This window comes from Hemitrygon akajei, chromosome 2 (genome assembly GCF_048418815.1).
Source record: "Hemitrygon akajei chromosome 2, sHemAka1.3, whole genome shotgun sequence".
In the NCBI taxonomy this organism is placed as follows: Eukaryota; Metazoa; Chordata; class Chondrichthyes; order Myliobatiformes; family Dasyatidae; genus Hemitrygon; species Hemitrygon akajei.
The window spans coordinates 147,405,156-147,419,222 of record NC_133125.1 but is presented as its reverse complement, the minus strand read 5'-3'; the positions used below and the strand labels follow the sequence as shown (position 1 = coordinate 147,419,222).

At 44.3% G+C, this 14,067-nt stretch overlaps 1 protein-coding gene across 3 annotated transcripts in view; it reads left to right on the top strand.

Annotated features, from left to right (window-relative positions):
• Positions 1 to 13,564, top strand: part of LOC140716643 (muscle M-line assembly protein unc-89-like) — a 56,815-nt gene extending 43,251 nt beyond the window's left edge. For all 3 annotated transcript variants that reach the window (XM_073029482.1, XM_073029478.1, XM_073029471.1), the window contains 2 exons: positions 11,808 to 11,857; positions 12,407 to 13,564. In XM_073029482.1, the coding sequence (XP_072885583.1) occupies positions 11,808 to 11,857; positions 12,407 to 12,463 (107 nt within the window). In that variant the 3' untranslated portion in view covers positions 12,464 to 13,564. The remainder of the gene's footprint in view (positions 1 to 11,807; positions 11,858 to 12,406) is intronic.
• Positions 13,565 to 14,067: the final 503 nt, after the last annotated feature.

Here is a 14,067-nt window from a genome sequence, read left to right as displayed (position 1 = left end):
ATTTGAAGAAATGAGAAAGGCTCTAAAAAGCGTAAATTGGGACAGATTGTTCTCTGGCAAGGATATGATTGGTAAGTGGGAGGCCTTCAAAGGAGAAATCTTGAGAGTGCAGAGTGTGTATGTTCCTGTCAGGGTTAAAGGCAAAATGAATAAGAATAAGGAAATTTGGTTTTCGCGGGATATTGGAACTCTGATAAAGAAGAAGAGAGAGATGTATAACATGTATAGGCAACAGGGAGGAAATAAGATGATTGAGGAATATAAAAAGAGTAAGAAAATACTTAAGACAGAAATCAGGAGGGTTAAAAGAAGACATAAGGTTGCTTTGGCAGTCAGGGTGACGGATAATTCTAAGAGCTTCTACAGGTATGTTAAGAGCAAAAGGATAGTAAGGGATAAAATTGGTCCTCTTGAAAATCAGAGTGGTCGGCTATGTATGGAACCAAAAGAAATGGGAGAGATATTAAATGGGTTTTTTGCATCAGTATTTACCAAGGAAACTGGAATGGAGTCCATGGAAACAAGGCAAACAAGTGGGGAGGTCATGGAACTTATACAGATCAAAGAGGAGGAGGTGCTTGCTGTCTTGAGGCAAATCAGAGTAGATAAATCCCCAGGACCTGACAGGGTATTCCCTCAGACCTTGAAGGAGACTAGTGTTGAAATTGCAGGGGCCCTGGCAGAAATATTTAAAATGTCGATATCTACGGGTCAGGTGCCAGAGGATTGGAGGATAGCTCATGTAGTTCTGTTGTTTAAAAGAGGCTCAAAAAGTAAGCCAGGAAATTAATAGGCTGATAAGTTTGACATCAGTAGTAGGTAAATTATTGGAAGGAATACTAAGTGATAGGATCTACAAGTATTTGGTTAGACAAGGGCTTATTAGAAAAAGTCAGCATGGCTTTGTGCATGGTAGGTCATGTTTAACCAATCTATTAGAGTTTTTCGAGGAAGTTACCAAAAAAGTGGATGAAGGGAAGGCAGTGGATGTTGTATACATGGACTTCAGTAAGGCCTTTGACAAGGTCCCGCTTGGGAGGTTAGTTAGGAAGATTCAGTCGCTAGGTATACATGGAGGTAGTAAATTGGATTAAACATTGGCTCAATGGAAGAAGCCAGAGAGTGGTAGTGGAGGATTGCTACTCTTGAGTGGAGGCCTGTGACTAGTGGTGTGCCACAGGGATCAGTGCTGGGTCCATTGTTATTTGTCATCTATATCAATGATCTGGATGATAATGTGGCAAATTGGATCAGCAAATTTGCTGGTGATACAAAGATTGGAGGTGTAGTGGACAGTGAAGAAGGTTTTCAATGCTTGCAGAGGGATATGGACCAGTTGGAGGAATGGGCTGAAAAATGGCAGATGGCTTTTAATGCGGACAAGTGTCAGGTATTGCACTTCAGAAGGTCAAACCAAGGTAGAACATACAAGGTAAATGGTAGGACACTGAGGAGTGCAGTAGAACAGAGGGGTCTGGGAGTACAGATACATAATTCCCTAAAAGTGATATCACAAGTAGATAGGGTCGTAAAGAGAGCTTTTGGTACATTAGCCTTTATAAATCAAAGTATTGAGTATAAGAGTTGGAATGTAATGGTGATGTTGTATAAGACATGGGTGAGACCGAATTTGGAGTATTGTGTGCAGTTTTGGTCACCTAATTACAGGAAGGATATTAATAAGGTTGAAAGAGTGTAGGGAAGGTTTACAAGGATGTTGCTGGGACTTGAGAAACTGAGTTACAGAGAAAGGTTGAATAGGTTAGGACTTTATTCCCTGGAGCGTAGCAGAATGAGGGGTGATTTGATAGAGGTGTATGAAATTATGATAGGTATAGATAGAGTGTACGTAAGCAGGCTTTTTCCACTGAGGCTAGGGGAGAAAAAAAAGAGGTAATGAGTTAAGGGTGAAGAGAGAAAAGTTTAAAGTGAGCATTGGGGGGGGCTTCACGCAGAGAGTGATGGGAGTGTGGAATGAGCTGCCAGATGAAGTGGTGAATGCAGGGTTACTTTTGACATTCAAGAAAAACTTGGACAGGTATATGGCTGAGAAGGGTTTGGAGGGATATGGCCCAGGTGCAGGTCAGTGGGACGAGGCAGAAAAATGGTTTTGGCACAGCCAAGAAGGGCCAAAAGCCCTGTTTCGGTGCTTTTTCGGTAATTCGGTAATGTTTCATGGTTCATCACACCATCCATACTTGGCAGTGGCTTGGAACTGGACTTTATACAGTGGCATGCAAAAGTTTGGGCACCCTTGGTCAAACTTTCTGTTACTGTGAATAGTTAAGTGAGTAGAAGATGAACTGATCTCCAGAAGTCATAAAGTGAAAGATGAAACATTTTTTTCAACATTTTAAGCAAAATTAGTGTATTTTTTTGTTTTGTATAATTTTGGAGTGGAGAAAAAAAAAGAAAGGAGCACCATGCAAAAGTTTGGGCACCCCAAGAGATTTGAGCTCTCAGTTAACTTTTACCAAGGTCTCAGAACTTAATTAGCTTGTTAGGGCCATGGCTTGTTCAGTCGTTGTTAGAAAAGGCTAGGTAATGCAAATTTCAAAGCTTTATAAATATCCTGACTCCTCAAACCTTGTCCCAACAATCAGCAGCTAAGCAGCTGCATAGCACTCTGAAAATTAAAATAAATGATGCCCACAAAGCAGGAGAAGGCTATAAGAAGATAGCAAAGCGTTTTCAGGTAGCCATTTCCTCAGTTGGTAATGTAATTAAGAAATGGCAGGTTAACAGGAACGGTGGAGGTCAAGTTGAGGTCTGAAAGACCAAGAAAACTTTCCAAGAGAACTGCTTGTACGATTGCTAGAAAGGCAAATCAAAACCCCTGTTTGACTGCAAAAGACCTTCAGGAAGATTTAGCAGACTCTGGAGTGGTGGTGCCCTGTTCTACTATGCAGTGACACCTGCACAAGTATTACCTTCATGGAAGAGTCATCAGAAGAAAACCTTTCCTGCATCCTCACCACAAAATTCAGCATCAGAAGTTTGTAAAGGAACATCTAAACAAGCCTGATGCATTTTGGAAACACGTCCTGTGGACTGATGAAGTTAAAATAGAATTTTTTGGCCGCGATGAGCAAAGGTATGTTTGGAGAAAAAAGGGTGCACAATTTCATGAAAAGAACACCTCTCCAACTGTTAAGCACGGGGGTGGACCGATCATGCTTTGGGCTTGTGTTGCAGCCAGTGGCATGGGGAACATTTCACTGGTAGAGGGAAGAATGAATTCAGTTAAATACCAGCAAATTCTGGAAGCAAACATCACACGGTCTGTTAAAAAAGCTGAAGATGAAAAGAGGATGGCTTCTACAACAGGATAATGATCCTAAACACACCTCAAAATTCACAATGGATTACCTCAAGAGGCACAAGCTGAAGGTTTTGCCATGGCCCTCACAGTCTCCCGACCTAAACATCATCGAAAATCTGGATAGACCTCAAAAGAGCAGTGCATGCAAGACGGCCCAAGAATCTCACAGAACTAGAAGCCTTTTGCAAAGGAGAATGGGTGAAAATCCCCCAAACAAGAATTGAAAGACTCTTAGCTGGCTATAGAAAGCATTTACAAGCTTTGATACTTGCCAAAGGAGGTGTTACTAAGTACTGACCATGCAGGGTGCCCAAACTTTTGCTTCAAGCCCTTTTCCTTTTTTGTTATTTTGAAACTGTAAAAGATGGAAATAAAAAAGTAATCTTGCTTAAAATATTAAAGAAATGTGTCATCTTTAACTTTATGCCTTTTGGAAATCAGGTCATCTTCTACTCGCTTAGTTATTCGCATTAACAGAAATTTTGACCACGGGTGCCCAAGCTTTTGCATGCCACTGTGAAGGAACCTTTAGGAGGCAGTGCTCATAATATGATTGAATTCATACTGCAATTTGAGAGGGAGAAGCATAACTCACATGTATCAGTATCGCAATGGAATAAAGGGAATTACAGAGGCATGAGAGAGGAGCTTGCCCAGGTGGGTTGGAGGAGGATCCGGGTGGTGATGACGACAGCAGAGATGGCTGAAGTTCCTGGGAATAGTCCACAAGGCGCACGATAGATATGTCCCACAGAGGAAGAAGTTCTCAAATGGCAGGGATCGGCAACTGTGTCTGACAAAGGAAGTTAAGGACTGCATAAAGCCAAGTGGAGGGCAAATAAGATAGTGCTTTTGAAATCCAACAAAAAGCAAATAGGAATAACTATAAGAAGGGAAAAGATTAACTATAAGGGCAGACTAGCAAATACAGTCGGTCCTCCTTATCCGCGGATTCTGTATGCACGGATTCAACCAACCGCTGATCGGGAAAACCCGGAAGTTCTCTCTCCAGCACTCATTGCTTGAGCATGTACAGACTATTTTTTCTTGTCATTATTCCCTAAGCTATACAGTATAACAACTATTTATATAGCATTTACATTGTATTAGGTATTATAGGTAATCTAGAAATGACTTAAAGGTACAGGCAGTCCCCGGGTTATGAATGAGTTCCATTCCTGAGTCTGTCTTTAAGTTGGATTTGAAGTCGGAACAGGTACATCCAGTATTATTTAACGTCAGTCAAACATTTTTCTTAGTATATAGTACATATTTTACCTTTCTATGCATATAAAACACTTAAGAAACATGTGTATTTCAATAACTAAACCACTGCGTTGCTAAGTAATAATTGTAGCTTTCATCGGGGCAGGGCCTTTCTCACTTTATCCTTTAAAATTGTTCCAATCGATGACCGGCTGTAGCCTAATGCTTTTCCAATGACTGATGGCGTTTCACCTCTTTCCGATCGCTTTATTACTTCCACCTTGTTCTCAATCGCGATTGAGATTATTTTCGTGAACAAAAACACCGCGGATTCAGAGCTCTGCCGCCAGGTCCTAATGTCCACCGCACGGAGACATGTTAAAGTCCGGTGTTCCGCTGGGTCCTAAAGACCACCGCACTGATACATGTTAAATGAGGGACTTGAGCATCCGTGAATTTTGGTATCCGCAGGGGGTCCCAGAACCAATCCCCCACGGATAAGGAAGGCCAACTGTAGTATAAAGCAAGATTCCAGTAAAGAGTAAAAGGGAGGTGAGAGTTGATATTGAACCACTGGAAAATGATGCTAGTGAGGTAATGGGGGAATAGAGAAGTGGCAGGTGAACTTAGTGGGTAGTTTGCATTTGTCTTCATTGTGGAAGACACTAGCGGTGTGTCAGAGGTCCTTGAGTATCAGGGAGCCAGAGTGCGAGCCATTGCTATCACAAAGGAAAAAGTTCCAGGCAAAGGTCCTAAAATGGATGAGTCATCTGGGCCAGATGGACTACATCCCAAAGTCCTGAGAGAGATTGCTGAAGAGGTGACAGGTGCATTGGTCACGATCTTTCAAGGATCACTTGATTCTGGCGTGGTTCCGGAGAGCTGCAAGGTTGCAAATGTTACTTTACTCTAAGAAGTGGGGAAGGCAAAAGAAAGGAAATTATTGGCCAGCTATCCTAACCTCAATGGTTGGGAAAATGTTGGAGTCTATTATTAAGGATGAGGTTTCGAGGTACTTGGAGACTAATTGTAACCCTCAGGTTTTGTCGGCTGAGTAAGTCTAGGGAAGACCATCTCTGGCTCCGCCAAGCGTGTGAAATTGAGGTGCAAAACCTCCTGTTTGTGTGGACGCTGCGTGATGTGTTACCCTGTTACAAATCAGTACCATGAAATAACAGACAGTACACCATATGCAATTAAATGATTTAGCTTTATAATTCTTAATTTGACTAAAGGGTTAGTAAAGAAAAACAAAATGGAAAAGGCCCATTTTAATGAAACAGCCAAATGTGCACAAGTTGGAGCTCACAGTCTCCCTATCACCGACTCTCCATCGATCTCCCCGGGCTTCGTTGGCTCCTGGCCCAACTCCCAAGTCCACTCCTTTCTGGTGTCTACAACCTCTCCTTTCTGGCATCTTCTCTCTCCATCTCCCGCCAAACGAAAGACCCAGGTCACCTCAGTGTCAGGCACACAGCACGATAACACACTCCCTTGATTGGATGGCTGGCTTTCCAAAGCACCCGTTATCTCTCACCATAACCCAAACACTGCTTCCACAGAAAGACCATTACATTAGCAGTGAAACCTTTCCCAGAGTTAAATGATAAGTCATTGTCAGCATGGTTTCTGTAAAGGGAAATCTTGCCTGACAAATCTGTTGGAGTTTTTCAAGGAAGTAAAAGCAGGGTGGACAAAGGAGAGGCAGTGGATGTCATTTACTTGGATTTTTGGAAAGCGTTTGATAAGCTGCTCCACATGAGGCTGTTTAACAAGATAAAATCCTATGGTGTTACAGGAAAGATACTGACCTGGATAGCGGAATGGCTGACAGGCAGGAGGCAGCGAGTGGGAATAAAAGGGGCCTTTTCTGATTGGCTACTGGTGACTAGTGGTGTTCCTCAGGCATCCATATTGGGACCACTACTTTTCACATTGTTTATCAGTGATTTAGATAATGAATTGATGGCTTTGTGGCCAGTTTTGTGCATGATATGATGATAGGTGGAAGGGTTGGTAGTGCTGAGGAAACAAAGCGATGCAGCAGAATTTGGACAAATTGGAAGAATGGGCAAAACAAGTGGCAGATGGATACATTGTTGGGAAATCTATAATGTACTTTGGTAAAAGGAACAATATTGTGGACTTTTTAAATGGGGAGAAGGTTCGAATATTAGAGGTGCAGAGGGACTTAACAGTCTTTGTGCAAGACATCCAGAAGGTTAATTTACAGGTTGAGTCTGTGGTAAAGAAGGCAAATGCAATGTTGGTATTTATATCAAGGAGAATCGAATATAAAAATGGGGATAATGTTGAGGCTTTATAAGACACTTGTCAGGCTGCAATTGAAGTATTGTTTAGGGCCCCATATCTCAGAAAAGATGTGTTGTCATTGGAGAGAGTCCAGAAGAGGTTCACGAGGATGATTTTGGGAATTAATGGGTTAGCATATGAGGAGTGTTTGGCAGCTTTGGTCCTGTACTAATTGGAATTTAGAAGAATGTGGGGTGGGGGGGGGGTGCAGAATCTCATTGAAAGCTACCAGATATTGAAGGGATTAGATGGGGTGGATGTGGAGAGGATGTTTCTGATTGGGGGGTGGGGGTGATAATCCAGATATGAAGGGCACAGCCTCAAAATTGAGTGTCCCAAAATATGTCCCTTTAGAACAGAAGTAAGGAGTAATGTCTTGCACCTGTGGCATCTAGACTTTTATGTACGTAGAGCGGACATATTACTTTGTTACTAGATGATTAACAGTGACAGTCCTACTTCAGTTCCTCAGTGCAGATTGTACATGAGGTTGTTCTGTAAAGTGCCTTTGGATGGGTTACTAGATCTTAAAAATTTCTTTTCTGCAGTAGTTAGTCTGATCGATCCCCCGCCCCCGCCCCACCCTCTATATCTGTTCCCTCAGTCACTGCACTGTAGTGAACACTTTATAATGCTGATTTCATTGTAAATACATACTGGTGTTCGTGTGCATTTTACTCCTGTATAATTCTTTATAATTATTCAACATTGTTGTTTTCTGTTGCTTGTCATGCCAACAATCCACAGCAAATTTTCCTAAAGAATATAGTGAATAAAGTTGATTCTTAATAGAGATGTGAGGGGAAGTGGGGGCTCTGTATCGGGTCACTCAGTGACTACACCATATCCACTTTCAGATCCAGGATGTGACAGCAGCCTGAAAACCTGGATCATATTCTTCTCTACAAGGATTATGAGTGTGGTGATATATCTCACTGGCACTTCAGCTTCTGAAAGGGAGAAGTAGGGAAATCATCAGCTGGTTATCGGGCCCGTCCCGTGCCGGCTGCTGGCTATCGGGCCCGTCTCGTGCCAGCTGCTGGTTATCGGGCCCGTCCCGTGCTGCCTGCTGGTTATTGGGCCCGTCCCGTGCTGCCTGCTGGTTATCAGGCCCGTACCGTGCCGGCTGCTGGTTATCGGGCCCGTCCCGTGCTGCCTGCTGGTTATTGGGCCCGTCCCGTGCTGCCTGCTGGTTATCAGGCCCGTCCCGTGCCGGCTGCTGGTTATCGGGCCCGTCCCGTGCCGGCTGCTGGATATTGGGCCCGTCCCGTGCCGGCTGCTGGCTATCGGGCCCGTCCCGTGCCGGCTGCTGGTTATCGGGCCCGTTCCGTGCCGGCTGCTGACGTTCGGGCCCGTCCCGTGCCGGCTGCTGGCTATCGGGCCTGTCCCGTGCCGGCTGCTGGTAATCGGGCCCGTCCCGTGCCGGCTGCTGGCTATCGGGCCCGTCCCGTGCTGCCTGTTGGTTATCGGGCCCGTCCCGTGCCGGCTGCTGGCTATCGGGCCCGTCCCGTGCTGGCTGCTGACGTTCGGGAACAGCTCCAGCCTGGATTTCGCTGAATCCTGCTGGACCTTTAGTACAGAGCTGTCTGAATTTCCCAACCTGTGGGATATCAGACTTGGGTTTAATATCTGTGCATATGTAGTGAAAACTATATTGTGCAGCAGTAAATTGCAATGCATATTAATGAAAAATATATAAGTTACGAGAAGAAACATATATAAACAAATTTGAAAAGTAGTGCAAGCAGAGAACAAAAAAGAAAAAATACTGAGGTAGTTGCATGTTCATTATATATTCAGAAATCTGATGGCGGAGGGGAAGAAGCTGTTCCTGAATCGTTGAGTGTGTCACTTCAGGCTCCTGTACCTCCTTAATGGTAGCAACGAGAAGAGGTCGTGTTGCATGTTGTAGGTGATGGGGGTCCATTTTAATGATGAATACCGCCCTTTGAAGCATTGCCTTTTGACTGTATCCTTGATGCTGGGGAGGCTAATGCCCATGATGGAGCTGGTTGAGTTTACAACTTACAGCAGTATTTTCTGCTCCTGTGCAGTGGCTCCTCCATACCAGACAATGATACAGACAGCTAGCGTGCTCTCCACAGTACTTCTGTCGAAATTTGCGAGTGTGTTTGGTAACGTACTAAATCTCCTCAAACTCCTAATGAAATATAGCCACTGTCGTGCGTTCTTTGCAACTGCACCAATATGTTGGGCCCAGTATTGATGTTCAGAGATGTTGACTCCCAGGAGCTTGAAGCTGCTCACCCTTTCCAGTGATGAAGACGTGTGTGTGTGTTGCCTCAACGACTATCACCCAGTTGCGCTCACTTCTACGGTGATGAAGTGCTTTGTGAAGACGAATTGCAGTGGGTCCAGGTCCTTGCTTAGGCAGAAGTTGATTTTGGCCGTGACCAAAACTTCCCTTTCATAAAGTGCACAATCAGTTCCTTGGACTTACTGATGTTGTTGCAGCACCTGTAAGCCTCCTCATCGCCATCTGAAATTCTGCCAACACATCGGCAAATTTATAGAGGCCATTTGAGCTGTGCCTAGCCACATAGTTGTGTGTGTAAAGATTAGAGCTATGGGCTAAGCATGCATTCTTGAGGTGCGCCAGTGTTGATGGTCAGCGACGGAGAGATGATATTTCCGCACTGACTCATCTGGTGAGGAAGTCACGGATCCAGTTGCAGAGGGAGGTACAGAGGCCCAGAATTTGGAGCTTGTTGATTAGAACTGAGGGCATGTTGCTTTGAACGCTGAGCTGTAATCACTAAACAGCAGCCTAACATGCCCTCAGTTAGGCTATTGTCAATCACATGCTATTGTCCAGGTGATCCGAGGCCAAGTGAGATTGCATCTATTGTGCCGATAGGTAAATTGCAGTGGGTCCAGGTCCTTACTTAGGCAGAAGTTAATTTTGGCCATGACGAACTTCACAAAGCACTTCATCACCGTACAACTGAGCGATAGTCGTTGAGGCAGCTCACCTGCTCTTCTTGGGCACTGGTATAATTATTCCCCTTTTGAAACGTGGTAATTTCCAGCTGCGGCAGAGAGGGATTGAAGGTGTCCTTGAACACTCCTGCCTGTTGGATGGAAAAGGTTTTCAGTTTCCTACCATCTACACCAAGAGGGGCCCAACACGTTGCAAGGGTTCACCCTCTTGAAAGATGTTCTGGTGTGACCTCCAGAGACAGTTCAGAGGGTCACCAGGTACTACAGGGATTCACACAGGTGTAGTTTTATTCTCCCTTTCAAAGTGAGCATAAAAAGCGTTGATCTCATCTGGCAGAGAAGCATCATAGCCGTTCATGATGTTGGGTTTCATCTTGTTGGAAGTAATGGCCTGCAAGCCAGACCAGAGCTGATGTGCTTCCAGTTCTATCTCTAGCATCAATCAGACTTGTTTTCCCGTTCTTAAAAATGGCCTTCTGTATGTTGTATTCGGACTCCTTATATGGTTCTATTTCACCAGTCTTGAATTCCACACATCCAGCTCTCAACAGACTGCGAATCTCCTGTGTTATTCAGGGCTTTTGGTTTGGGTGTATCCAACGTATTCTCGAAAGCACACATTCATCCACGTAGGTTTGATGAAGTTGATGACAACTGTGGCGTTTTCGTTCAGATTTGAAGATGAATCCCTGAATATTGCCCAGTCCACTGACTCAAAAAAAAAATTTGGACTCTTGTTGGATTTGGTTCTGTCTCTGCAGAAGCTGCCCAACCTGCTGAGTGTTTCCAGCATTTCCTGTTTATATTGATTTTTTTTTTGGCTTTATTTAATTGCTTGTATTCCTTTCAAAACTATTTGTTTTTCACTGATTTAAGTTTCATCAGTTTTAATGTTTCTGGGTGGGGATTGGTGCAGACTGAATAAGAGTTAGGGGGTGGGGGTTGTGGTGGAACGACAAAGTTGTGACCCAATCTACATTTGATCTGTACTCTGTGAACACGGGGCACTGAACTGGGCGGGAAGAAATATGGGTGAGTCCCTGCTTCACCCGGAAGGACGGTTTGAGTTCCTGGTTTGTGGGAAGAGAAACAGTGAAAGAAGCGTTAAATCTTGAAATTGCCTTGGAAAATGCCACAAGACGTAGACTGCGTGGTGGGGTTGGACGATCAGGGCAGGCGACATTAAGTGTTCCCTTTAAAATGCTGAAAGTGGAGGGGAAGGAAATAAGGGTCTGGTGGGACCTCACAGGAATTGTAAAATCTGTTGCTGAATTCAGGGGCCACTCTGACCTCAGGCCAGGAGAAGGGGGTAAGTACAGAGGCTGGGGAAATGCAGGAGTTGTGGTTATGGGCTGTGTGCACAGTGGTTAAGGGGAAGCCAGGGTTCAGGAGGAAGTAAGACCTTTCAGAGGCACCTGTGCAGAAAGTTTCTTCAGTGGAGTGAATGGAGAGTTTCACTCGAGTGTACTGCACACAGCACTGCAGTTTGCAACACCTCACGGGGAATGAAATGCGCAGACTGTACGATTTATGAGGGTCTGGCAGGAGCACTGATACAGGGAATAATGGCCTGAAAGAAAGACGATCCATCTTTCCATGGGGAAAGCCTCGCTCTGGAGTAATGAGAAGGCAGGTTTCCTGATCCAGCTCACTGTGCAAGTTGGAAGACTACCCAGCCAAGCAGTTTCCATCCAGTGACAGGCACTAGCCAGAGAAGCAGAATTTCCTGGTTTCCTCCTAGTGAAACCCCCTGGGAGGACTTACTTGTGGGCCTTGTGGGTAAAGTGACTTATCTTTTGATGGGTTAAACTTTTGCTGCCCAGTCTGTTAACCAGAGATGCCATCAGCACTTAGTGTTAACTGTGAGGCAAGAATGTAGAGAAAAGACCAGACGATCTGAACAAAATTGTAACTGTTTCGAGCCTGGTAGTGAGATGCAAATAACCTCTGACAATATTGTGCATTATTTATCCAGAATTTATAAAGAGCTTTTACTTCATTTCAGGTAGAGACAAACGTAGAAGTGAGAATGGCAGCACTGTCAAAGGAGAGCAGGTATGTAGTCAATGTGAATTGCTGCCGTTTGTTGTGAAGTTTATTTCCTGTGTTAAGCTGACCGGCACATACCTCCACGTTAACCCAAACGCATTTCATCATGCTGCTCTCCCTCACATGCAGCCCAGGGAGAATCTCAGCATCTGGGGTGCTCTCTACGGGCGGCACGGTAACAACGCTTTTACAGCGCCAGGTTCTTCCTGCAACTGTCTGCCAGGAGTTTGTACGTTCTCCCTGTGACTCCATTGCTTTCCACCGGCTGCTTCAGGTTCCTCCTACATTCTGAAGATGTATTGATTCGTAGGTTGATTTGTCACAATGCTGTAATAGGAAGCGGAGCCTTGTTGGGTCAGAAAGGCCTGTTACTGTCCTGTATCTCATAAATAAAATAAAATACACACATTCCTGAATCATTCCAAATTTGTACCTGGTTCTTAACACTGATGCCACTTTTGATCGTCTGTCTGTATCTCCCCCTCCGATCAGTGTTGCTCTTGATCGATTGGAATTTGCCATTCCATATAACAATATACTTCATTTTCATTTTAGGATAATGGAGAATTGCAGGAATTGAAGCTGTCTGCACCAGACCCAGATGATCAATGATGTCTGCCGCCTCATGTACAGCGATCGTCATGTCCAGAGGACCTTTAAAAGCCACATACACCTGATGCATCATCAATAACTCTTGGAGACGTGAGGTGAGATATAGGCTTTTATTGGCTGGAAGAAAGAAGAAGCAGCAATTGACCACCACACTGCATCCTGGAGACTGAGGCCGGGGCGGTGTCCCCAATCGCCTTTATACCGTGGTCAGTGGGAGGAACCACAGGAGCAGTCAGCGGGGGGGCGTGTCCAGACAGGTATATGTAGCTCACCACAACATCTGAGCAAAAATCCTTGCTCTTTTGGTTTGTAAACTGGAGAACTCGGGCGGACACTACACAGGAAATTGTATCAGGGCCACTTGTGCAATACACAAAAAACAGGAGGAAATCTGTGGGTGTATTCCTTGTTAGTATAACCGATACAATTCTCTGTACATTTGGACACACGACAAACAAGAAATCTGAATCTAGAATGTCCAAGTTCTTACAGTGGGTGGACTGAAGGTGTTCAAAGCGATTTGAATCCCCAGCACCACCCAGCCCTCACATGTCTTGAATCTCACTAGTGTAAAAGCATCTGCACTAGATACAATAAATTGCACTAATATATTCACAAGGGAAGTGCCTCAGCTGGAAGAAAGGTGGTGATGAGGACTTTGTAGGGGAAAATGGTTGCATGGATAAGTGGGGAAAAGCAAGCAGATAACAAAGTCAGAGTGATGCTGCAAAAAGTGGGGAGGAAAGGGAAGATATACTTGGTCCGTTTCTATACATGGACGCTGTTTGACCCGCTGATACCCTCCAGCATTTTGTGTGTTGTTACAGATTTTCAGCATTAGCAATTTTTGTATGAAAAAATTATTTAAATTTTTAAACTTTTTATAAAATGCTGCTTGACCCACTGAGATCCTACAGTATTTTTGTATGTTGTTCCAGATTTTCAGCATTAGCAAATTTTTCTATTAAAACATTAAATTTTTAAACTTTTTATAAAATTTAATATATATATTTGAAGCACTTTTATAACTGTTATAAAGCTGAGAGGATAATTCTGTACTGTGATGTCACAGGTTTTGGAGTATTAAAGGCCCTGAGTAAATGTTATTGTCTCTGTAACTCTTTTCGCATACACTGAGCTGTTAGTTGAAAATTACTTTGAAACCAGCAAATGCTTTGGCTCTTTCTGCCACTATATTGTGATTTTTGTATCTCCCTGCTGGCTGGTGGCGTACTGACATCAGCGCTGGACTTCGGGGTGAGGTCCAACCAGCTCCCGTTAAGAGCTGGTGATCTCTTTTTAAAAAACTCACCCGGCAGAAGGCAGTGGCAAGCCACCGCTGTAACTTGCCTAGTACACGATTTCCCAGTAGGTCAGAGCAGCGTGGAAGGAAATCATCCGCTACCTGGAAATAATTCCGGAGGTGACATACCTACCGTATCTCCCTCTGCCTCGTGAATGTTAAATATCAGAGCTTGATACTTGCATTTTCACCACAGAATTTGAGTGTGTACAAGCAAGAGCAGGCCTGGAGAAGTCAGTGTTCTGTGTAAGTGCTGGAGGGGGTTGCTGCCACTCTAGAAGAAGCTGCTCTGCCAGGTCTG